Genomic DNA, 23,812 nt, shown 5'->3' with positions numbered 1-23,812 from the left:
TAAATTCATTTCAGAGAGATAAGTGGTCATGGTAGACAAACATGTAGTTAAAGCAAGTTTTCATTGTACCTGTAACTTGGTGGGGGTGATTTACCTTGCTTTATGTCAACAATGTTGCGGCTTTTATGTTGGAAAGATCCAAAGGGGATTAAGGGACTGGATGTACAAACACAATCTTGACATTAGGAATAAAAATATTAATAATGCATTGTATAACCATATTTTTAAAAATCCAAGTCATCAGTTTGCTTTTTGGGTTGGATATGGTTTCAAAACCCCCCTAGGGGCAGTCCCTTGGGAGACCTAATTGAAGCATGGGAAGTTTTGTGGCAAATAAGGCTTACCGCACTCATGCACCCATACTTGAATGAACATATTTCAATTGCCAACATTTTAAGGCTTAACTCTTATTTGGATTAAATTACATATTTTTATTCGGTGCAAAATATTTTTTGAACATGAATGAATTTTTTTTTTGGGATTTGTCTTGTTGCAGTGTTTTTAAAATCAGTTATGTAATATTTGTATTGAGTTATGTAATAATTGATTGGATGTGAACTGTGACTTCTTTGGAGGGTTATTTAAACTGTATTAAGGTTTTAAATGGTAGATTCTAATAAAGTCTAAGTTATGAATTGTTTGTTTATGAATAAATATGTTTTTTTTAACATCAGAGTGACCGTTCTTCTGACCAGTTTTAGTTTGTGTATTTTGGGTATATCCATGATGACTCATACTAGAAAAAGCAGAAGGGAAGAGATGTGAAGAGAAGGGTGTAGCACACAGGATACAACACTGCCTGTAAAAGATACTGTTTCTGGGGCTCTTTGCATTTAAAAAATCAATTATGTAAGCTCTGTCTATCTATTAATTACTAATCAAATGCATTGATTTTACCACGTCTGTAGAGCAGTCCAAGAACAAGAATGTGTTTTGGTTTGTGGTGTATGTTGCCCATCTGGGTGGAATAACCACAGTTACCTTCATCAAATTACTAATGAATATGGTAGAACCTCTGCTAGTGTTTGTTATGTCACTCACTGTCAGGTAGTGTACAAAACCCAGATTTGCCGTTTTCACTTCCTCTATCTATCTTCGTTTTATTGCTGTTCTGCACCTTTCATTACATTTCTCATGCACAATATCATTCCAAAGGCCAGATGCTTCTTCTGGTTTTAAGATTTGCTGTATCTGTTCTCATAGTCATTTACTTGATTAAACCATCATTAACTCTGAGTGTCTGCTTATTTAATTAATTTGAAAGTGGGAGAGAGAGAGTCTTTCTGCTAATTCTTCTTGCACTTAGCAATTATTAACTGTACTCACAATTCTTCTAATGCACGAATACTCTGAAAATCCTTACTCATCTGTCTGACACTAATTACTTTCACTGCAGGTATATATACTCACTACATGGAACATCTTTTATATGGTGTGCAAATTTCAGCAAAGTCCTTAAAGTAGAGTTTCTGTCTAAGATGGGACAAGCAGCAGCTTTACCTAACCGGAAACGTGGTACCTATGTCACAGAGCTCCACGAGTGGTATAGGTAATTATTATAGCAATGTGTTTGTTTCACTGTAATGCTTCACAGCAGCTTTACCTAACTGGAAATGTAGTACTTATGCCACAGAGCTCCACGAGTGGTAGAGGTAATTGTTATAGCAATGTGTTTGTTTCACTGTAATGCTTCACCGCAGCTTTACCTAAGTGGAAATGTGGTACCTATGCCACAGAGCTCCACGAGTGGTGTAGGTAATTATTATAGCAATGTGTTTGTTTCACTGTAATGCTTCACTTGCTTTCATTTAAGACTTTTTGAGAATGGTGGAAGGCAAATTTGCAACATAACTTTTTCAGGCTTTTTCTTGGTAACTTATATTTTAATTGCATTTCCTTAGTGGTACAGAACAGTAAAATTTTGCAGTGAAACTAATCATAGGTGTACATTTTCTCAAATATATGTTACTTTCCTTTGAATTTCATGCCTTACATGCCTTTGCCTTTAAGCAAAAAGTGTATGTGTGTGTGTGTGTGTGTGTGTGTGTGTGTGTGTGTATATATACACCTGTCTGTGCATGCACGTATATGTATATGCAAAAATATATATGTGTGTGTGTGTGTGTGTGGGTGTGTGTGTGTGTGTGTGTGTGTGTATACACCTGTCTGTGCACGCACGTATATGTATATGCAAAAATATATATCTGTGTGTGTGTGTGTGTATGTGTGTGTGTGTGTGTGTGTGTGTGTGTGTGTGTGTACACCTGTCTGTGCATGCACGTATATGTATATGCAAAAATATACATATCTGTGTGTGTGTGTATGTGTGTGAGTGTGTGTGTGTGTGTGTGTGTGTGTGTGTGTGTGTGTGTGTGTGTGTGTGTGTGTGTGTGTGTGTGTGTGTGTGTGTGTGTGTGTGTGTGTGTGTGTGTGTGTATATATATATATATATATATATATATATATATATATATATATATATACATATATATATATATATATATATATATAGAGAGAGAGAGAGACAGAGATATAAATATAAAGATATATATATATATATATATATATATATATATATATATATATATATATATATATATATATGTATATATAGCTGTTTCACTATTACAAGGTTTAATTTCCTGATTTGTCAGTCATTCTGAACTATACTGGCATTTTAAGAAAGCCCTAGTCTCTGGACCTGTGCATTCTAGATATACTTAACAACTATACAGTACTGCTGTCCTCTTTGCTGTCTGTGTCGAGCTGACTTAGTTTTGCTTAGTCCTGTCACAGCTATTAGAAATCCCTTATAAATCTGAAAACAGACACAAGCTCCTTAAATTGCTTTTGGGCGCAGATGAAAATTATCTGAGTTATTCAATACTTATTTTCTTGAATTGTCCATATTTTAATGAAATAAGTGTGAAAATATGAAATAATTTGAAATCATTTGTTATCTGGTGCATTCCTGTACTATGCAGTTCACAATACGTAAATGCATAAATGAATAGCTAGACAGATCAATAGATAGAAACAATGGCAAAAAACAAACCTAGACACATACTAGAAAAGATGGTAAAACTGCAAAAAGTGGTTAAGTACTTACAGTTTTAATTATGGACCAAGGGGTACCCATGTTCAGCTCACATTTTCCTGACTGATGGATGATCTCTTCCTTTTTCAGGGACGTACGTCTTGTATTCGTGTATTAATGAAGCAATTTTATATCCAGTTTAACAAACATATATGCCACAAATTGCTGTTGTTCAGTCATATAATATTGTGCTACATTATGCTTTGCTATCGACACTGTAACATTATAACAGAATAAGTCCTTGAGTACCTTAGTTTCTTACCATAAAGTATCATGTGATGCTTAACAATTATCTTAATTACCTTAGGCTTTTCGGTTAATCTGGAAAGCATATATGTACTTGGGCTCGCTGTCTATTTTAACAAACTGACTAATTAACTCAGTAACTAAATGCATAGAAGAAGTGGTTTTAGTTGAATTTCACTTCAGTTAATATAACTCAGCCCTACATCATGTTGGTTTTCTGCTCATTCTTGAGCATAGTACATGGCAGTGTTGATAATCAGCAGCAAACACTTCTAATTAGATGTTAATATGCTGAATGCCATGTAATCATCATGCAACTCACTTTTAATGTTTACTCATCTATGAAGTTCACCAGCGGAACAGAGGAATGTCAGTTACTTAACAAATGTATCTGAATATGTCATGTGATTTGCTCCCCCCACCTCACGTCACTCATGCATACTAATGATAACACTGCCCCCCCCAACCATAACCCAGTGCAAGACCACTACACAAGGCACTTGGACACACAAACACTCAACATGAAATACACAAAGAACAAAAGTTAAAGACTAACCTTGCTGTTATGCTAACTCTAACATGACTGCACACACACACACACACACACATATATATACACACACACACATATATATACATACACACACACACACACTTATATATATATATATATATACACACACACACACACACACACACAACACACACACACACACACACACATATATATATATATATATATATATATATATACACACACACACACACACATATATATATATATATATATATATATATATATATATATATACGCACACACACACATATATATACACACACACACACACACACACACACACACACACACACACACACACATATATATATATATATTTATATATACACACACACACACACACACACACACACACACACACATATATATACACACACACACACACACACACACACACATATATATATATATATATATATATATATATATATATATATATACACACACACACACACACACATATATATATATATATATATATATATATATATATATATATAGACACACACACACACACACACACACACACACACACACACACACACACACACACTTAAAACATTTTTGCATTTACCAACAACCAGCACTTAAAAATATAAATTAAATAAATTATAACAAGTGAATTTGGTGGGGACACCTGTGTGATTAATGAAAGGGAGTAGTTCAGCCTCTAGTCTGGTGTACCTTGCTAAATGTACTGAGTGCCCAGCTTTCTATGTGGGCAAAATAGAACACCCACTTAGAAGGAGAATTTATGATTATTGTTACAATATATAAACTAAGAATGCTAACAATGCATTAGCCAAACACTCTATAAGTTGTCCATCTTTTAAAAAAAAATTGTTTAAGGATTTTGGAGAAAGAACTTGTAAAGCCAAGTGGGTGTGAATGGGTAACTAAGCTTGTGTATAAGTAGTTACTATGAAAACTTAGACTCACTGCTTCTTCTTTCCCAGGCTTAAATGATCACCTTTCTATTCAGCTGATATTAAAATTAAGGGCAGCTAAACTTTAGCAACTTATTATATTTTTTAATTTATATTTGTAAGTGTTGTTTGTTTGTTAATGCACAGTTTGTTGATTCAGCATTGTATGTAGTAGTAGTAGCATTGTGTGTATTTAGGTTTCACAGACCAGTCCTTTAAGGTGAAGTAAGAGGACGTTATGGTAGGGCTATAAATAGCTGTGATTTTGCTTCTTTCATTGTTCTGATGAAGTCGTATTTAATTTTTATGCATGAAAGTGCTAAACGTTTTACTGAATTTTTTAAAAGCTGCAAGTGTTGACTGTGGTTAATGACATTTCTTAATGTAGTACCTTGTGATACATACTTTCTTCATTGGTTATATGTTTTCCATATTGCCAGAGGGCCAGAAATGGGCATGGAAATTTGGGTCTTCCTAAAATAATGTCAGATTGTCTTATACAAAGATTATTCCAGAAAGACCCTGAAATGGAGAAATCCTAATGTACTCCTGCTTCAGGTCCTGTTAACGAGTAAAATCTCCCATGTGTCCTAATTAAATTATTTCATTTGAGGTGAAATAGAAAATATAGCTAATGAGTTTCTGGAAAATGTATCGCCTGTGAGAAGGTGAAGGGAGTGAACGTCCAGCTGCGTACATCTCGAAGAATTCCTTTGTTTCGTCTGATGCACAGAAAGGTAAGTATAAGGTCAGGCCAAACTCATTACAAGACTAAACGTCCCAAACTGATATCATTTAGCAATTGAAAGCGAGCACAGACAAGCAGATACTTTTTCTCACAAGTAAGGACAATAGGCCAGGTTCAGTAATGAAAATATCTGAACTGTGACCTGATTGATCATATAATCTGATTAAAATTTTTAAAGAGCTGGCAACCCTACATGTAAAACCATTATTGGCTTCTTATATATACTCTGTTATGGCAACAAGCAGTGAAGATGCCATTAGCGTTAATGGTATGGTGTGTTGTTTGTAGCCAGAGACCACTTAGGCTACAAGGTACGTTGTGTACTGATTAAATCTGTCCTGCACTGACTGCTCGACATCTGCTGTTGTCACATTTGAGTATCGGTTATCTCATTTTAATGTTAGCTGGCACATTGCAACAAGCTTAAAGCAGGAATTATAGTTCACCACTGAGCTATTCTGGCAACATGAATTTGGGGTGCCTTCTTAGAATAATGATAATGTGGAAGTTAAGTGTTTACCTTGATGAACTACATGATTAAAGTAGCATTTGAAGCTTGACTACAGAATGCAGTGATTTCTCCTGTTTAGTACGAAGCTGTATGGATGCAAACTAAATAGGTTTTTGTCCTGATGAAACACATAACCTAAGAGTAGAAGTTAATGTCTTAGAATCTTGTAGGATGATTAAGAAATGCGGTCTTTTCTCTTTACTGCATATACTGCCTGTAACTAGTGAATAACTGTTACGTATATAATTAGAAGCTAAACTGTGTTATGGTTTTCTTGTTGGAATGTTGCATTTGTTATTACGAGGCATACTCAAAGTCTGGAAAATGTGGCATGAGCCATCTTCTGGCTGCTGCCCCCTGCTGGTTAAGTGAAGAATGGACTAAGAGTTTTTCTGGTGCCTGAAGAGTAGGTAAACTCAGATGACCAGGAAGGTGAAGGCGAAGATCAAAAGGTCGAGAGCAAGCAGTCAGTGACATTCAAGAGGTTCACAGCTTAATGAAAATGCTGAAAAGAGTACCAGAGGGTATCAGATTCATACTTCTCAACTGCTATGATTTAGGCATAACAATATGACTTTTGATCTCAGGCTTTGCTTCGCTCCATCTAGATTTATTTTCTTCTGATTTCCCTCATAAACACAGACCTGCTCAAGGCTGTATACGTTATTAAATAACTGAAATAAGTGTGTACAATGACTGTGTATCACTAGCTATGTGCGATCTAGCATCTAAAGGCCTTCTATTCCAAAAAAATAAGAAAGTGCTCCTATTTTAGGCTCCTTGCTATAATGTTTAAGGAAACACTATGGTTCTTAATGTTCAGAGGTTGAGAGGTATGACAGATGCTCAAGTCAGAGTGAAGCTGAAATACATAGATTATTTGATGCAGGTTAAGTTCTGTGTTGCTTTGGGTCAAGGACAAATAAATAACAGTAACAGTATAAATTCATGAGATTTATGGCTGAAAGCTTTGAGAATTTACTGGTGGTAGGCTTACACTGCAAACCAGTAGGTGAAGGATTAAGTGGTGGGTTGCATTGTGCATCAATGGAAGATATCAGCACTTTAAGTTTTAAAGAACTGGTCTGTTATCCCTGGATTACCACATGTATTCTTGCCCTTCTGCCACTACAGCAATTTCTGTAACATTTTGCAATTTTTATTTTTGCTCACTTGATGCTAATAGGCAAGTAAGGGACAGTAAAGAATAAGACGAAAAAGCCTACTGTGCATTTGCCTGAACTGTAACCCCCCCCCCATTATTTGGTCTACATTTTGGTAAAATGGGCCTAAGTAGTTAAAATTGCGCCTTGTTTATTATTTAGTTGCAAGGAATCCTGTGACTGGTATAAAAGTTCAACAAATGTCCACAATGAAATGGAGATCTGATGATAGTGGCTGTATTATGCTGCTACTACAGGGTAGGCAAACCCTTCCCAAGCTTTTGGGTGGGCTATATAAGCTGGCTGTGCTAAAATTAGAAGCACACCCCTAACATATTCCTTTTTGTAGGTAAGAGTCTCATGCTATAATTACCCCGTACTATACACTCTCAAAAATAATCTGGTTTTCTGGCTACTCTAAACTGTCCCCAAGTATTGCATACACCTTTGCAGCTGTGATCTGGGTCATAATTGGAAGGGGTATTAGATATCCAGTTAACAAACTATTAAATTAATGAAATTAAACTAAAGCCCTTCCACTCATACATTTTGCTGCTTAGTGCAGAGATAAGCATTGTCATTTAATCTGATTCTCAAGTTCACTTCCCAGCTGAGGTGACTTTTGTGCGGCTGTTTATATATTCTCATTTTGTCTTGTTATTTATTTATTTATTCACTCCATTCATTCATTCAGTCATTCATTTTTTTCTTTGTTGACCAAGTAGGTGGACAGGACCTTGTACCCTTTTGAGTCATGACCCAGGTGTAGAAATCACAAAAGTACAAATACAGTATTTCAAAGATTATACAAGTACATAGAATTTCGTTACATTACTTTTGTGCAGTTCAAATGTTTTGTTGTCCAAGTCTAAAACCATTTAAAGTACCGGGGATTCATATAAGTACAGTAATATGTAAGCAAAAAAAAAGTTCCTACAGGAGAGAAATTGGAGTCAGAAGATAAAAGAGAAACATGGACTAGTAACTGAAGAGAGAGAATAGAAGGCGATAAGGAAAAGAAAGAGCAGTTAATTATTTGAGTGGGTGCAGTCATTAACTGATTGGAGCAGAAGGTGTGAGTGTACTATTACAGGAAGCTGAATTATAAGTTAACGTTACAGATTTGCAGTGGAGAGAAGTCCCTCTGTCATGTGATAAGAATATTTAGGAGTTACGGTTTATGTATGATTTTGGAAACAAGATGGAGGAGCATACAGTAGCGCAGATTCTCCTTTGTGTGTAAGGCAGGTACAATTATTTTTGGGATATTATTAGTTCTTTTCTGAGCTGTGAATACCCTTTTGCTGGGATCGCAATTTTTCCTTGAAATTTAAAGATAGCTGAATTGGAGGTCCTATTTGATTGCCCTCAGGTGTGTGTGCACAATGTACAAGTATTTGTTTGCAGCCTGCAATGGACTGGCATCCTGGCAAACCACTTCTCTGCCTCATGCTCAGTGATTGTCCAGATAGATACAGACTCCTCACATGATCCTGTTTAGCATAATATTTGTATCAGATAGTGAATGAATGAGTTTATATATTTGGGTCTTATCTGTTAGTTATTTGTTAAAAATACCAGACAAGGTTACTACTGTGAGTAGTCAATGCCATATAGAAATTATACAATATTTTTCTACCTAGTAGAGGCAATATGCAGTGGATATAAAAAGTTTACACACCCCTGTCAAAATACCAGGTTTTTGTGATCTAAAAAAACAGACCACAATAAATCATTTCAGAAATTTGCCCACCTTTAATGTGACCTATAACCTGTATAATTCAATTGAAAAACAAACAAATCTGTTAGGGGAAAAAGTATAAAATTAAAAAACTTACAATATGTTGGTTGCATGAGTGTGCACACCCTTAAACTAATACTTTGTTGTGTGTGCACATCCTTAAACTAATACTTTGTTGAAGCACCTTTTGATTTATTTACAGCATTCAGTCTTCTTGGGTAGGAGTCTATCAGCATGGCACATCTTGACTTGGCAATATTTGCCCACTATTCCTTGCAAACGTGCTCCAAATCTGTCAGATTGCGAGGAATCTCTTGTGCACAGCCCTCTTCAGGTCACCTCACAGATTTTCTATTGGATTTAGGTCTGGGCTCTGGCTGAGCCAATACAAAACTTTAATTTTCTTCTGGTGAGGCCATTCTTTTGTTGATTTGGATGTATGCTTGGGGTCATTGTCATGTTGAAAGGTGAAATTCCTCTTCATCTTCAGCTTTTTAGCAGATTCCTGAAGGTTTTGGGCCAAAAGTGACTGGTACTTGGAACTGTTAATTCCCTCCACCTTGACTAAAGCCCCAGTTCCAGCTGAAGAAAAGCAACCCCAAAGCATAATACTGCCACCACCATGCTTCGCCATGGGGATGGTGTTCTTTTGGTGCTGCAAAGTGTTGTTTGTGCACCAAACGTACCATTTGGAATTGTGGCCAAAAACGTTCAACCTTAGTCTCATCAGACCATAACACATTTTCCCACATGCTTTAGGGAGACAATATATTGTTATGCAAACTTTAGCCGGGCCTGGATGTTTTTTCTCTGTAAGAAAAGGCTTCCATCTTGCAATCCTACCCCATAGTCCAGACATATGGAGAATACTGGAGATTATTGTCACATGTAGTACACAACCAGTACTTTCCAGAAATTCCTGCAGCTCCTTCAGTGTTACTGTAGGTCTCTTGGCAGCCTCCCTCACCAGTTTTCGTCTCGTCTTTTTATCAATTTTGGAGGGACATCCAGTTCTTTGCAACGTCAATATTGTCCCATATTTTCTCCACTTTTTGATGACTGTCTTCACTGTGTTCCATGGTGATATTCAATGTTGTGGAAATTTTTTTTGTACCCTTCTCCTGACTGATACCTTTCAACAATGAGATCCCTCTGATGCTTTGTAAGAAACAGGCTCATGTCTGTGAGTCATTACTTATATGGGATATTATATACATGTGTTTCTGCCTCCCTTTGGGATCAAACAAACAGGAAGTAAGGGGTTTGATGTTTAATGTTATCAGTGAAGCATTATAAGGGGGCAAATTTTAAATATTGTTCTCTCCCTCACTGATTCTTACAACTCAGCATGTCAGCAAAGCAATTCTCTTGTTTACAAACTAATGAAATGGTTGTTAGAAAAGTGTAGTGTATTGATGTAGTAGGAAGTGCTAGTGCATTCCCTCCCCCTAAATATCTATCTCTCTATTCCACCCAAGTTATTTGTACTCTGCAATTAAAGTGATAAGGTACATGATTTGATTCTCACCTATGAAATGAAAATTGGTTAGGCTTAAAATGGCCCCCATGGGAATCTAGCCTAGTATTTATCCATGAACCTTTCAGCCTATAATGGTATCTGTGGAGCTGGAAGGGCAAGATTTAGGAATATTTATTTTTTTTAATTCTACTTTCAGGCCATGCACTTATTGTTATTATTGTTATTTCTACTGTCAGACCATACAATTTTGGTATGCTTTCATTTTTTGTGGGTAGTAAGATACAGTTAAAGGGACAGTTTTCATAACATATCCTGCTAGCTGAAGGTTTAAGGATTAGGTTATGGAAAATAAAGTAGATAGTTAAAACAAACTATCTGGAAATCCCTAGAAGTTACAGTGAGTTTTTGACATAAGTACTTCACAATTACTAAAATAAGCTAAATGAGAAAAACTATTTTTGATTAGACTGGGCCATTTTAGTGTTTTGCGATAGGTAGCCAGAAGGCTGATATTAATTGCTATTGAATGCTAAGCAGGAACTACAAAGGTAAATAGAATTGATATCCTACCGGGCTTGGTGGTGGGTGGGAGAAGCTGCGTTTCACAGAGGACAGACGGCAAAAAACTGACTGGCCAATACACTTTTGTTTTGCAGGTAGCCTTGCAAAAGAGGTATTTAAAATAAGGAGCTCAAAGACCAGTGAAGTAGAAAAGACTCAAACTAAGATTTTAGAAGCATTTCAGGAATTTTGTCATGATCTCTCTACTTAACTTTAAGCTGCATCAGTGACAAGTAAAGTGGCCCAGGCCTAGGACTGAGCTGCAGGGCTACATAGGATCATAGGAGGTTACTAGACTGTTGGTCCTGAGGCCCTTATAGGCCTAGCCAAGAGTTTAGTCCGTGTTTAGGCAAGTCAGCACCCAAAGCCCCTGTCCAGCAGGGACAAAGGTGGAATCCTAGGTGCGTATTTTCTGTTTCCCATCCAGTTGCCCAGGTTGTGCTTAAAAAGGGGTAAAGAAGTACTCTGCTTGATGTGGAGAGGGAGTCTATTCAATAGATGGGGGAGTCTCTGGGGCACAAATCTGTCCTGCCAACAAGTCCTGTTTATGTCACAGACCAGGTTGAAGTCGTCTGTGCGGGTTACCCGAGTGGAGCTTGACTTGTGGATATGCAGCAGTCCCAGTAAGGTGGGGCCTGAGATTGCATTGTATGCCAGACAGAGGTCACCTCTGAGGAGTATGTATGAAACTGAGTAGAGGGACAAGGCTGTTAGACTATCTGTGTAGGGTAGATTTTTGAAGCCCTGGATTCTCCTGGTGAGGAGCCTCTGTGGTCTCTCCAGCTGCTGCATGTGCTTTGCGAGGTACACGCCGAAGCAGGCATTGTACTCAATAATTGGCCTTATAAGGGAAGAATACAGGGATGTTATGACCTCTTTGTCCCTGAATGAGATAACCTTACTTATGAGGTGGGCCATGTACACATTTCTCCATCATGATAACATGGAGGAATTATTTGTTGTACTTTTTTAGGAAATGGTCCCATATCTGCTGGAACATATCACCTGAGCAACTAGGAGGAATCTTTCAAGTTTTCTGGAAAGACATAGTTGTGTCATTAATAAACTGGGCAAAAATTCCCTTCTAAGTCATTCTTCCCAATTTCTGTAAAGAAACTGAACAAGAAAATGCATCTATGCTAATGAATAGAACAGTCTCCATCTAGTGCCTGTGACAGGGCATTACCAGCATTGTGTTATTCAAGGCTGCGAATACGACAATTAAAAGCTGCAAGGCATTATGTTAACAATACTAGACTTCAGGGGATTGTTTACTCACGCCTTGTTCTAAAAAGATATGTGACAACGTAGAATGGAATCTCCTGTTTGCAAAGCAGGCTATGATGGGTTTTCCTAAGGAATGCATGAAGATATTATTTGTATCTACCTGGGTGCAGAAGGATTGCTGATATACAAGAGGCTTTGTCTGAACCATTTAATCTATTAAATGGGATGAGGCCCAGTCCCCCCTTTATGTTTACCCTTTTACTGTGCTGTTATCACTGATGGTCAAGGACAATACTCAGATAATGGATTGTTGAACCAAAAAAAAAAAAAAGAACCAAAAAAAGAAAAAAAGAAAGGTAAGACTATAAGCCAGCATACTTACTGCTTATTTGTTGTGGTATATAGGGGTGACTCAGAGCTCTCCCTAATTATATCTAGGGCTTTCCTGTTTTCACTTGATTAAATTAATTAGATAAGCAATAAACTAATCAAAGAGAAAGTCACAGTACTACAACTGCAAACTATCACAGATGGAAAGAATTATGTCTTTAACTGGAAATAAAATACTTAGGAATTAGAAATAAAATTATTAGGAATTAGAATAATGATGGGTTATTCAAATCTAGATAATGGGAAAACTGTACATCAACACCCTGATTGGAGAATGAATGATGTTCTTCGTGTTTCACTGTTGCAGTCATCACACTTGAGTTATCTGCCTGCAGGTAGCCCTCAGTCGGCCCAAATACCAGAGTCTTGAGATTTCTGCGTCAGATGCTGTCACCTCTTCCAAGACGTCAGGTTGTCAGGGGTATAAAACATGCAGCCGATGCCATTATATCTGTCTTTCTTGCTGTGTAGGAGCCTGAAGCAGAAGCAGTTCGCAAGTGCCAGTCGGCCGCTCCTGAAATTTTCATATTGCGAGTTTCAAACCTGAAGTCTTCTAAAAGTAAATACCCCGTTGGGGATCCTTTTTTCTTACTCTAACTGATGTCAGAAAAAGTTAACAATTGTCTTGCCTGTGGAAAGCAAATACCTCACAGAGATTTTCATTCTTACTGTATCACCTGTTTCGGCCCAGACCACGATGTCCCTCGCTGCCGGTTATGTGCCTTGTTTAACTCCTTAACCATTCATCGTTGGGCTATTTTTGTTGCTAAATTCTTTTGTTCTCATTCTCTGTATTCCGAAATGGCTTCCATAAGCCATCCAACTACTAATTTTCCGAGAAAACATAAGGATAAAGACAGAGACAGATGGCATAGGTCTAAAACTGCCGACGATGCTTCCGATAAGCTAGTTGGCAGTCAGCCGGTACTCAGTGAGGCGCTTTTGCAGACCTTGATACCTGCTTCTACTGATTTGCAGGCCTGTACTGAGACCCTTTTGGAGTCCGGTATGCAGCGAGATGCTTCTTCGACTATGGAACCTGCGGATGTCTCTCCCTTGGATGGGTCTGGAGCCGCTGTGCAGGCACTGGCTTCTGAGGGTGTATTCCAACCTTCCGATGTCCATATTAAACCAACAACTTCTTCTTTGACTAAAACCACTGAGTTTCTCAGGCCCAGAGTTCGCACTACGCCTAGAAAACCGACGACCAAAATGCATACTCAACCTCCCATGCCACAGAAACAAATCCTTAGAATGGCTGAAGACCTTATTACATTAATTAGGGGAAGCCAGCCTTCCCCCTCCAAAAGACAAATAATTGATTTTCCTTCTGATTCTATGGACCAGGACTCCGATGACTCTGATCCCCCTGATTACCAGGACATTCCCTTATCTACCTATGAGAATTCAGATGCAGAGGATTCCATTCCCTCTGCCTCCCCTCTGGATGATTTTTCTTTTGGTGAAACCTTGCATACCTTAAGGGAGCATTCCCACTGGGAATTCCAGGACTATTCCCAGTCCAAAAAGAGACTCAGAGTATTTTTAGACTTGCCTCAGCACAGGCCTCTAGCTATACTCCCTGTCCTGGAAATTGTAGATGATGTCTTCATGGAATCCAGTCCTACTACTGATACCTTACCACCAGCTCCTAGAAAGCCTGACAGGTACTACAGAGTACCTGACTCTCACAGATTTCTCTTTAAGAATCCCACTGCGGATCCATGACCATTTCTCAGGGACCTAAAGGCATTAAGGCTACTACAGCCAAGAACCCTACCCCTTCGGACAGGGATTCTAGAGCTTGAGACAGATGGGGTAAGAAGGTTTATACCTTTGCAACTCTTGCCATCAGGGCTTTGATTTGCCAGTTTCACATGTTAAAGTACCAGAAACATATTATGGATCTGATTAAGCAGAAAATGTTGTTGCTTCCAGATTGTGCAGAAAATAAGGATTTACAAGAGTTAATGCATTCAGCAAACCAAGTTAGTAAACATACTTTGCATTGTGGTTTTGATGCCTTAGAAGCATCTTGCAGGGCTGCAGTCACTGGGTCTGTACTGAGAAGGCATGCTTGGCTGAAGGAACAAATCCTGCCAGATCATGTCAAAGCAAAATTACTAGATGCTCCTTTACACCAGGAGCGTTTGTTTGGCACAAAAGCAGAAGTTCGTAAAAAGATGGAGGAAAAAACGAAATCTATGTAAACTGTTAAAGATTTCTTACAGGTACAGCCATCTAGATTCAGTAGGCATTGGCCTTCAAAAAAACTGGTCCTTTCCAGTCCCTCCCAAGCCTTCTCAGTCCAAGCCTAGGGGCAACAGACCACCAAGACTACAGTCTCAGGGTATGCAAAGACCTAAACAATGGAGTGCTCACACCTCAAAGACAGGGAGTGGTAAGCCACCCCCGTATGGAAAAAGTTCACAATGACTTTTCTATCATCCTTCACAGCCATGCCCATACTTGCATCACTAGGAGGAAAACTTGCACTTCATGCAAAAAATTGGATGTCCATTACCCAGGACCAATGGGTTCTAAACATTGTATCCCAGGGTTACAGATTCCACTTCCACTCACTACCAATCCCAAGCGGGTTGCCAGACCTTCCTCCAAACTAGTGGGCAGAGGCTCAAAAGCAAGTACTTTCTCTTCTCAATATCAGGGCTATTCAACCCATGCCAATAGGCCAAAGGGAACAGGGTTTCTACTCCAGACTGTTCCTGGTGCCCAGAAAGGAGAGCTCTTGGCACCCAATCCTGGATCTGTCAATCCTCAACACTTCCTGGTGGTCCCAAAATTCAAACTGCTTATACTGCAACACCTACTTCCCATTCTAGCCAAGGATGCCTGGCTAGTCACCCTAGACTTAAAGGAAGCTGTGTATCCCCATAAGGAAATATTGCAGGAAATATCTACGTTTCAGGGCAGGCTCTATGCATTATCAGTTCTCTGCATTTCCCTTTGGCTTATCTACTGCACCCAGGGTATTCACAAAGTGCCTGTCTCCAGTCATTGTATACTGCAGGCAGAGAAATATTCAGATTTACCCATACTTGGATGACTGCCTGATTCAGGCGGACAGTCAGGAATTGCTACTCTAGCACCTGGCATTTGTAAAGAGACTTCTAACTTCCTGTGGTACACCATCAACGAAAAGAAATCACAACTGGTGCTCAGCCAGAAAATTGTATTCCTGGGAGCAAGCTTGATTACAACTTCCCAGATGGCATTCCTCACTCCAGAAAAAACAGATCTATTTGACAAACTACTTCAAACTAATGGCCATCAAAACCCAGCTATCTGCAAGAAAAATACTGCAAGCCCTGGGGTTCATGGCCTCATGCATTCTACTAATTCCATATGCAAGACTGCATATGAGGAAACTTCAATGGTACTTAAAACGTCTCTGGTGTCAACATTCTCAGGACCTGGAAACAATGATTCCTATCATTCCTTGTCTAAGGGCAGAGTTCAATGATACTTTTTAAGGGGGTATACTTCTTGCATTGCCCCTATTAATGATATTTAGGAAACTGAAAGGAATGCACAAGGTCAGATGGGAGTGGATTTTGCGAAAAGGATGGACATTGCTGTGGTGAGTACGTATTTTAAGAAGAGGGAGGAGCATAGGGTGACGTACAAGAGTGGAGGAAGATGCACACAGGTGGATTAGGATTATATCCTATGTAGAAGGGCCAGTTTGAAGGAGATTGGAGACTGTAAAGTGGTGACAGGGGAAAGTGTAGTTAAGCAGCATAGAATGGTGGTCTGTAGGATGACGTTGGTGATCAAGAAGAGGAGGAGGAGTGTGAGGGCAGCACCAAGGATCAAATGGTGGAAATCGAAAAAGGGTAATTGTGAGGTGGAGTTCAGGAATGAGTTAAGACAGGCACTGGGGGGCAGTGAAGAGTTACCAAATAGCTGGATAACTACAGCAGAGCTAGTAAGGGAGACGGCTAGAAAGGTGCTTGGTGTGACATCTGGACAGAGAGAGGACGACAAGGAGACATGGTGGTGGAATAAGGAAGTACAGGAGAGTATACAGAGAAAGAGGTTGGCAAAGAAGAAGTGGGATTGTCAGAGAGATGAAGAAAGTAGACAGGAGTATAAGGAGATGAGGTGCATGGCAAAGAGAGAGGTGGCGAAGGCTAAGGATAAGGCATATGAAGAGTTGGATGAAAGGTTGGACACTAAGGAGGAAGAAAAGGACCTGTACCAATTGGCTAGACAGAGGGACTGAGCTAGGAAAGATGAGCAGCAGGTAAAGGTGATAAAGGATAATGAGAGAAACATACTCACAAGCGAGGAGAGTGTGTTGAGCAGATGGAAAGAGTACTTTGAGGGGTTGACGAATGAAGAGAATGAGAGGGAGAGAAGATTGGATGATGTGGGGATAGTGAATCATGAAGTAAAATGGATTAGCAAGGAGGAAGTAAGGATAGCTATGCAGAGGATGAAGAATGGAAAGGCTGTTGGTCCAGATGACATACCTGTGGAAGCATGGAGGTGTTTAGGTGAAATGGCAGTGGAGTTTTTAGCCAGATTATTTAATGAAATCTTGGAAATTGAGAGGATGCCTGAGGAATGGAGATTAAGTGTTTTGGTACTGATTTTTAAGAATAAGGGTGATGTGCAGAGCTGTAGTAACTACAGAGGAATTAAAGTGATCAGTCACAGCATGAAGTTATGGGAAAGAGTAGTTGAAGCTAGGTTAAGAAGGGACGTGATGATTAGTGATCAGCAGTATGATTTCATGCCGGGAAAGAGCACTACAGATGCAATGTTTGCTCTGAGAGTGTTGATGGAGAAGTACAGAGAAGGTCAGAAGGAGTTGCATTGTGTTTTTGTAGACTTAGAGAAAGCATATGACAGGGTGCCTAGAGAGGAGTTGTGGTATTGTATTAGGAAGTCGGGAGTGTCAGAGAAGTATGTAAGAGTGGTACAGGATATGTACGAGGGTAGTGTGACAGTGGTGAGGTCTGCACTGGGAGTGACAGATGCGTTTAAGGTGGAGGTGGGATTACATCAAGGATCAGCTCTGAGCCCTTTCTTATTTGCAATGGTGATGGACAGGTTGACAGACGAGATCAGACAAGAGTCCACATGGACTATGATGTTTGCAGATGACATTGTGATCTGTAGTGAGAGTAGGGAACAGGTGGAGGAGACCCTGGAGAGATGGAGATATGCTCTAGAGAGAAGAGGAATGAAGGTCAGCAGGACTAAGACAGAATATATGTGTGTGAATGAGAGTGAGAATAGAGGAATGGTGAGGATGCAAGGAGTAGAGGTGGTGAAGGTGGATGAGTTTAAATACTTGGGATCAATAGTTCAGAATAATGGCGAGTGTGGAAGAGAGGTGAAAAAGAGAGTACAGGCAGGATGGAGTGGGTGGAGAAGAGTGTCAGAAGTGATTTGTGACAGACGAGTACCAGTAAGAGTGAAAGGGAAGGTCTACAAGAGGGTAATGAGACCAGCTATGTTATATGGGTTGGAGACAGTGGCATTGACAAAAAGGCAGGAGTTAGAGCTGGATGTGGCAGAGTTAAAGATGTTATGATTTGCAGTGGGTGTGATGAGGGTGGACAGGATTAGGAATAAGTATATTAGAGGGTCAGCCCAGGTTGGAAGGTTTGGAGACAAAGGCAGAGAGGCATGATTACGTTGGTTTAGACATGTGCTGAGGAGGGATCATGAATATATTGGGAAATAGATGCTAAGGTTGAAGCTGCCAGGTAACAGGAAAAGAAGAAGGCCTAAGATTAGGTTTATGGATGTGGTGAGAGAGGACATGCAGGTGGTTGGTGTGACAGAGCAAGATGCAGAGGACAGGAAGAAATGGAAACAGATGATCCGCTGTGGTGACCCCTAACGGGAACAGCAGAAAGAAGATGATGATGAGGAAACTGAGACAAATAATGTAGAGAGATGTTTGTGGAGAAAGCAGTTGAATAATATTTGTTAAGCTCATCCTACTGGAAAGGCAATGGGGCTACCATCTCCCCGACTCACTGAGAAATGTTTAAGCTTCCCCAAGTTAGGATAATCCTCAAATAAGTTAGCAGCTATCCAACTAACTAGAAAGAAGCATGGTGGTATAACATGCCCACAGTGACTTATCCATCGGTGTGCTTCAGCTGCCTGTTAGACATGAGTGGGAGAGACAGGAAAATCCTAATTTTTATTCAAGCTTCAGTTAGATGCCTTCTGCAGATGCCAGCCAAATAGTTCCATAAGCAGAAGACACTGCTGTTTAACTTAAATGAAACCTCAGATTTTGTGACAGAAAAAAAAAATATCATACAGAGAGTAAGAGATCATGGATTAAATACTTGCTGTGAACTTTTAAGCATAATTTGCATAAAGCAGTATGCATATTTAACCATCAATCTAACCCAAAGGCTGAAGGTGTTTGTAAGTACCTTAAAGTACGGTTGTATCTAGGGGAAGGGGCTTCAGATGGCCTTTCTATTGATGTTCTTTCACCACTCATTCAGTTGTTAGTTAGATCTGAGAGGTTAGAGAAAAGAGACCTCATTCATGCCTCACACCTCTCTGCAAATTATAATTAGAACAGTATCTTGACTAAAGGATGCCATTTGTGCATTGTTGGGAGAGCATCCAAATTCATGATTAGTCTTCAGTGGTCAAACGCATGAATGTGATTCATCAAAAACACTTTCAGTAAACATGATTTCAGGCTTTTTTCCCCAGCACATTCTCCTTATTGTATATATATATATATATATATACATATATATATATATATATATATATATATATATATATATATATATATATATATATATATATATATATATATATATATATATATATATATATATATATATATATATACCAACTCCATGGTAGCATGACAGTGGAGATAGTGCAACAACCCTTGTTCACCAAAAGGGGCTTTCAGTGATTCAGTGATTGTGCTGCGTTCTATTCCTTTGATAAACTTTCTTGTTCCCAAACACCTTGGATTTAGCCATCTCAGTTAAAAATGAAATGAGATATCACTCCTTCTTTAATGTATTTCTCTCCCTCCCCTAGCTGGAGATTGCTGAGTTTGTACTGCTCAGTATGCTTTTTATACTACAGATAGTTAAGAAATATGTTTTCTTTTTGATGGCACTGTGGCCAATGTGGGTTGAAGGTCTTTCAAAGTCTTTGCCATATTACTAATGGTAGCAAATAATTTATAATTAAAGAGTACAAGTCTCAGAATTGCCTTCCTAAGTGCCTGTAAATAACCATAGTTGAAGCAATTTTTTTAGAGGCTCACATTGCTATAATCCACATTTGGAGTTAAAGTGCATATTAGGACTTGGGTTACATGAGCTATACTATACTATACTATACTATATTATACTATACTATACTACACTATACTATATTATACTGTAGTATACTGTACTATACTATGCTATGCTATACTTTTGTTAAATCAGATATCCAATTTGAATGAGGTCAACCTGTATGTTGAGAAGTAATGAGAGGCAAGATGATTTTTTCAACTTGAAAGTATATATAATGACTGATATTTTCATTCTGAGCTTGCCCCTTCTTGGTTATTATGGACACTAACAAGGTAATTTGATTTATTTTAATTAATAATTCACAGAACAGACCTGCCAGAATCCATTAGGCCCAGTTTTGACAAGTAAGCACACTCCTGGATCTTGCCATAATCAACAGCCTTGACATAGTTTCCTCAGTCTCTTTTCTACCGCACACCCCCTTAACCTTTTTACTCAGGCATCCTTACAACCCTAATACTAATTACTTTATGCCTTGACTCAAAACATAGCTTTAGATTAAGAACTCCTCAATACTGTTTTGACTCCTGTTTTAGATATAACAGACCCTGCAGGTGCAGGAACTGCTTTAACAACTCTTTATTCTTTGTACATGACAGACCTTTCTTGAAAGTAAGAGGCTACTCAAATCTAGATGAATCCTTTGGATTACAAGTGAGTCAAAAGTCCTCTTTACAGTAAAAGAGTTAGCCTGGCAACAGTTAAAAAAACTAACCACGCAGTGAAGGCATGAATAGATCTAGCCTCTCCTTATAGATCTAGCCTCTCCTTCTAAAGCACAAAACACCCCCTTTTATGCACCCTATATATTTATGTATTTATTTTTAGTTTGTTTATTTATTAACTTATTTATCTTTTTTTCCCATCCCATAGGTCTTGCCCATTGACTCTTCTTTGTTTGTCCAATTGATCTGTTTGTTTTTCTGTCAGGGTGAGAGCCAGGCACCTTCCTGGCTTGGCCAGAGCCCTGTGTCCCATTCATTCCCTGGCTGGAGGACCTAATCAGATTATTTGTTCCTTGTTGAGGTGAGAGTCACGTGGTAGGTAGTGATTTCTTAACCCCTGCAGCAGCCCCAGCAGCTCTCTTGTGCTCTACTATGTGCTGCCTTCTATGGGAAGGCTGTGGGCTTCCACAAGTCTTCCTGATCAAGTACAGCACACTTCTGGGCAGTGTGTGTGTGATTAACAGGCTCATTCTCTGTAGGTGCAATCCTCAGTTCTCCCTCTAGGTGTCGTCAAAGCAACAAACCTAAGCATCGTCCCACCATCCAGGACAGGCGAGCCAGGAATGGCTGTTCACTCTGATCCTCCCCGGCATGACCCATGTAGAACCACTGCTGCTAATCAAAGACAGTTTATCTGGGTTGCAATTAGGACTGTATTCTTCTGTACTACTGGGGTAGGCACGCACGCTTTTTTGAGAGTGATGAAAAAGGAAAGAATATGAATGACTCCTGGAGTATCTCAAGTGATGCCCCTACAAGAGACAATAGCATCTACCCTTGGTTCATCAGAATGTATCAAAATTACATTGCAGACCTTCTTTATCAGTTTACAGTATTTGACTTATTACTAAAATGCTGCATACTGTAAAACCAGTAACTGCAAATTTGTTTTGTAACAATGTCTGACTCTAACTTTCTTATATCTCTATGTTATCCATGCTGTGCATGAAGAAGATCAAGTGAGATCAATTCTCTATCCTGATTAACAGATTAAAAATTAAAGAAAATATACTATGTGGCGCACTTCATCACTAAGAGCTTTTCATCCAGAAAGAAGGAGGTCATTGTCCCACTGTACTCATCCCTCATTAGACCCATTATAGAATACAATGCCCTGTTTGGTGTGTACCTCTCAAGACATCTGCAACAACTGGAAAGGCCACAGAAATACCTCACTAAAAGAATCACAGGCCTAAAGCAGATGCCCTATGCTGACCGTCTAAAAAAACTCCACCTATACTCTGTTGCATATCGTCTACTCAGAGGCGATCGCTGCTTAACATACAAGGCCATGTCAAACCCAGAGCTGTTGGACATGCTACACTTAAAGAAATCCCAATCCCTCAGAGACACTCGCTCCAGGGATCTAAGCCTTGTCATCACAATGAACAAAACATGCTGGAGGGATAGGTTCCTGACCCAGATACTCCCCAGACTCTGGAATAGACTGCCCATACATGTCAAGCAGAGTGCCTCTTTGGCCCTCTTCAAAAGGAACCTTGATGATTGGATGGGAAATAGGAAATTCACCCCGGGGATCACATCAGTCGGCCTGCTAGACAGGGGTCCAGGGAAATAAGTACTGTGGGAAGAAATAGCCAGGGAATTGTTATGGCTAAGCTTGTATAGGCCCTAGAGCCGATAGCCTAGTACCAACCTATGAACAATAAAACAAGTATGCAATGAACGAAAAGCCTTGGAGTTGACACATTGGATTTTAAACACACATGCTCTCATGCTCTTTTTATTAAGGCTTACAATTAACATATGTTGTGGCAGACTGTGGTGTGAAATAAGTAAAGTCTATTTTCCTTTTTTTCCACCTTTGTGATATGCTTAACTGTAATCTGCCATGTGATCAAAAAGGATCTCTTTTATTCCTTTATCTTTCCTTTCTTGGTATTAAGCTCTTTCTCCATTTTCCTACTTGTCTTATTTATAGTTGTTTATAGATGCTATAAAAATGGGATTAAAAGAATAATAAAATAATTTTACAGTAAATGACATTATTTAACAAGAATTTAATGGCAAAGATGACTACTAGAAACTTAGAAGGTTACAGAAAGGTATTTAAGAGAAGTTAGATACAAAAGAAGACATGAGCAGAAGAAAGAAGGGGGTAGGGTAGGGAAAGAAGATGAGAAGAGAAGAGGTGAAGAGGGACAGCAAGAAAATGTCATCGGTGGGGAAATACGGGTTCAGGATATTCCAGAGTACTAAAGAAACTTATTTGAGAACACCTTTTATTTTTCCGAAAAAAACAAACAGATATGTAAAGGATGACAGACTAGAGGTAGTCAGTTACAGTGTTTTATCTTTGGGGCAAAGGCCTTTGCATTCTTGGATTAACTTTTAGTCAGTGCTCAGTATTGGGAAGGTTTCTGAGATGACAGTAGTAACTATTTTGTCTGGCATGTTTGCAAATGTTGACATGGAGAATCTTGTCGGTGGACTTGAACCGACAAATCATTAAGCTCTGCTTTGGGCTAAGGCAGTAGACAACAGATAGGACTCTGGTTGGCTCTTTTGTTTTAATAACAGCAGAAAGGTTTGCAGTGGGATAATAGGCTGTAGCCAGGTGATCAATGTCTATCTTTGCAGTTCTGTTATAGGCCATAGCCATGTGATCACGGTTTATTTATGTTTGCAGTCCTATGATAAGACATAGCCATGTGATCAATGTCTGTTTATCAAAGTAAAGTGAGAGTAATGTTTCTGTATACCAACATGAGTAATGAAGTGAGTATGTTTTTGAGATTACAAGAGCCATATAATTAGTGAGGGAATGCCAGGGTACAAGACAAAGGCTTATTTGCTTTTCAGTAGGATTTAGAGAGAATCTGCAGAAAGGGGCACGGTTATTAGGTTAGTGGAAATGTCAAGCTTCAGTTTTTGTTGCCAAAGAGAATAATTTTACTTTTTGAAACATTTAGAAGGAGCAGACTGAAGATGGGCCAAGATTTAAGTTGGTGCAGCTAGAGTTTGTGTGTGTTTGTGAGTGAATCTATGAAGCTCAAGTTAAATAAAACAGTCAACAATGCAACAGTAGCATTCATGTACAGTTTCACATGATCTGTGCACTGCTCTTG

General features: G+C 38.9%; 1 protein-coding gene across 1 annotated transcript in view; it reads left to right on the top strand.

Annotated features, from left to right (window-relative positions):
• Positions 1 to 1,450: 1,450 nt before the first annotated feature.
• LOC122815180 (guanylyl cyclase inhibitory protein-like) overlaps positions 1,451 to 23,812 on the top strand; it is a 397,270-nt gene continuing 374,908 nt past the window's right edge. The window contains exon 1 of the mRNA XM_044087463.1: positions 1,451 to 1,549. Within this exon, the coding sequence (XP_043943398.1) occupies positions 1,479 to 1,549 (71 nt within the window). The 5' untranslated portion in view covers positions 1,451 to 1,478. The remainder of the gene's footprint in view (positions 1,550 to 23,812) is intronic.

This window comes from Protopterus annectens, chromosome 11.part0, assembly GCF_019279795.1.
Source record: "Protopterus annectens isolate FY-2018-M chromosome 11.part0, PAN1.0, whole genome shotgun sequence".
Lineage (NCBI taxonomy): Eukaryota > Metazoa > Chordata > Ceratodontiformes > Protopteridae > Protopterus > Protopterus annectens.
Note: the sequence above shows the minus strand (reverse complement) of the source record. Positions and strands in the feature narration are given on the sequence as shown.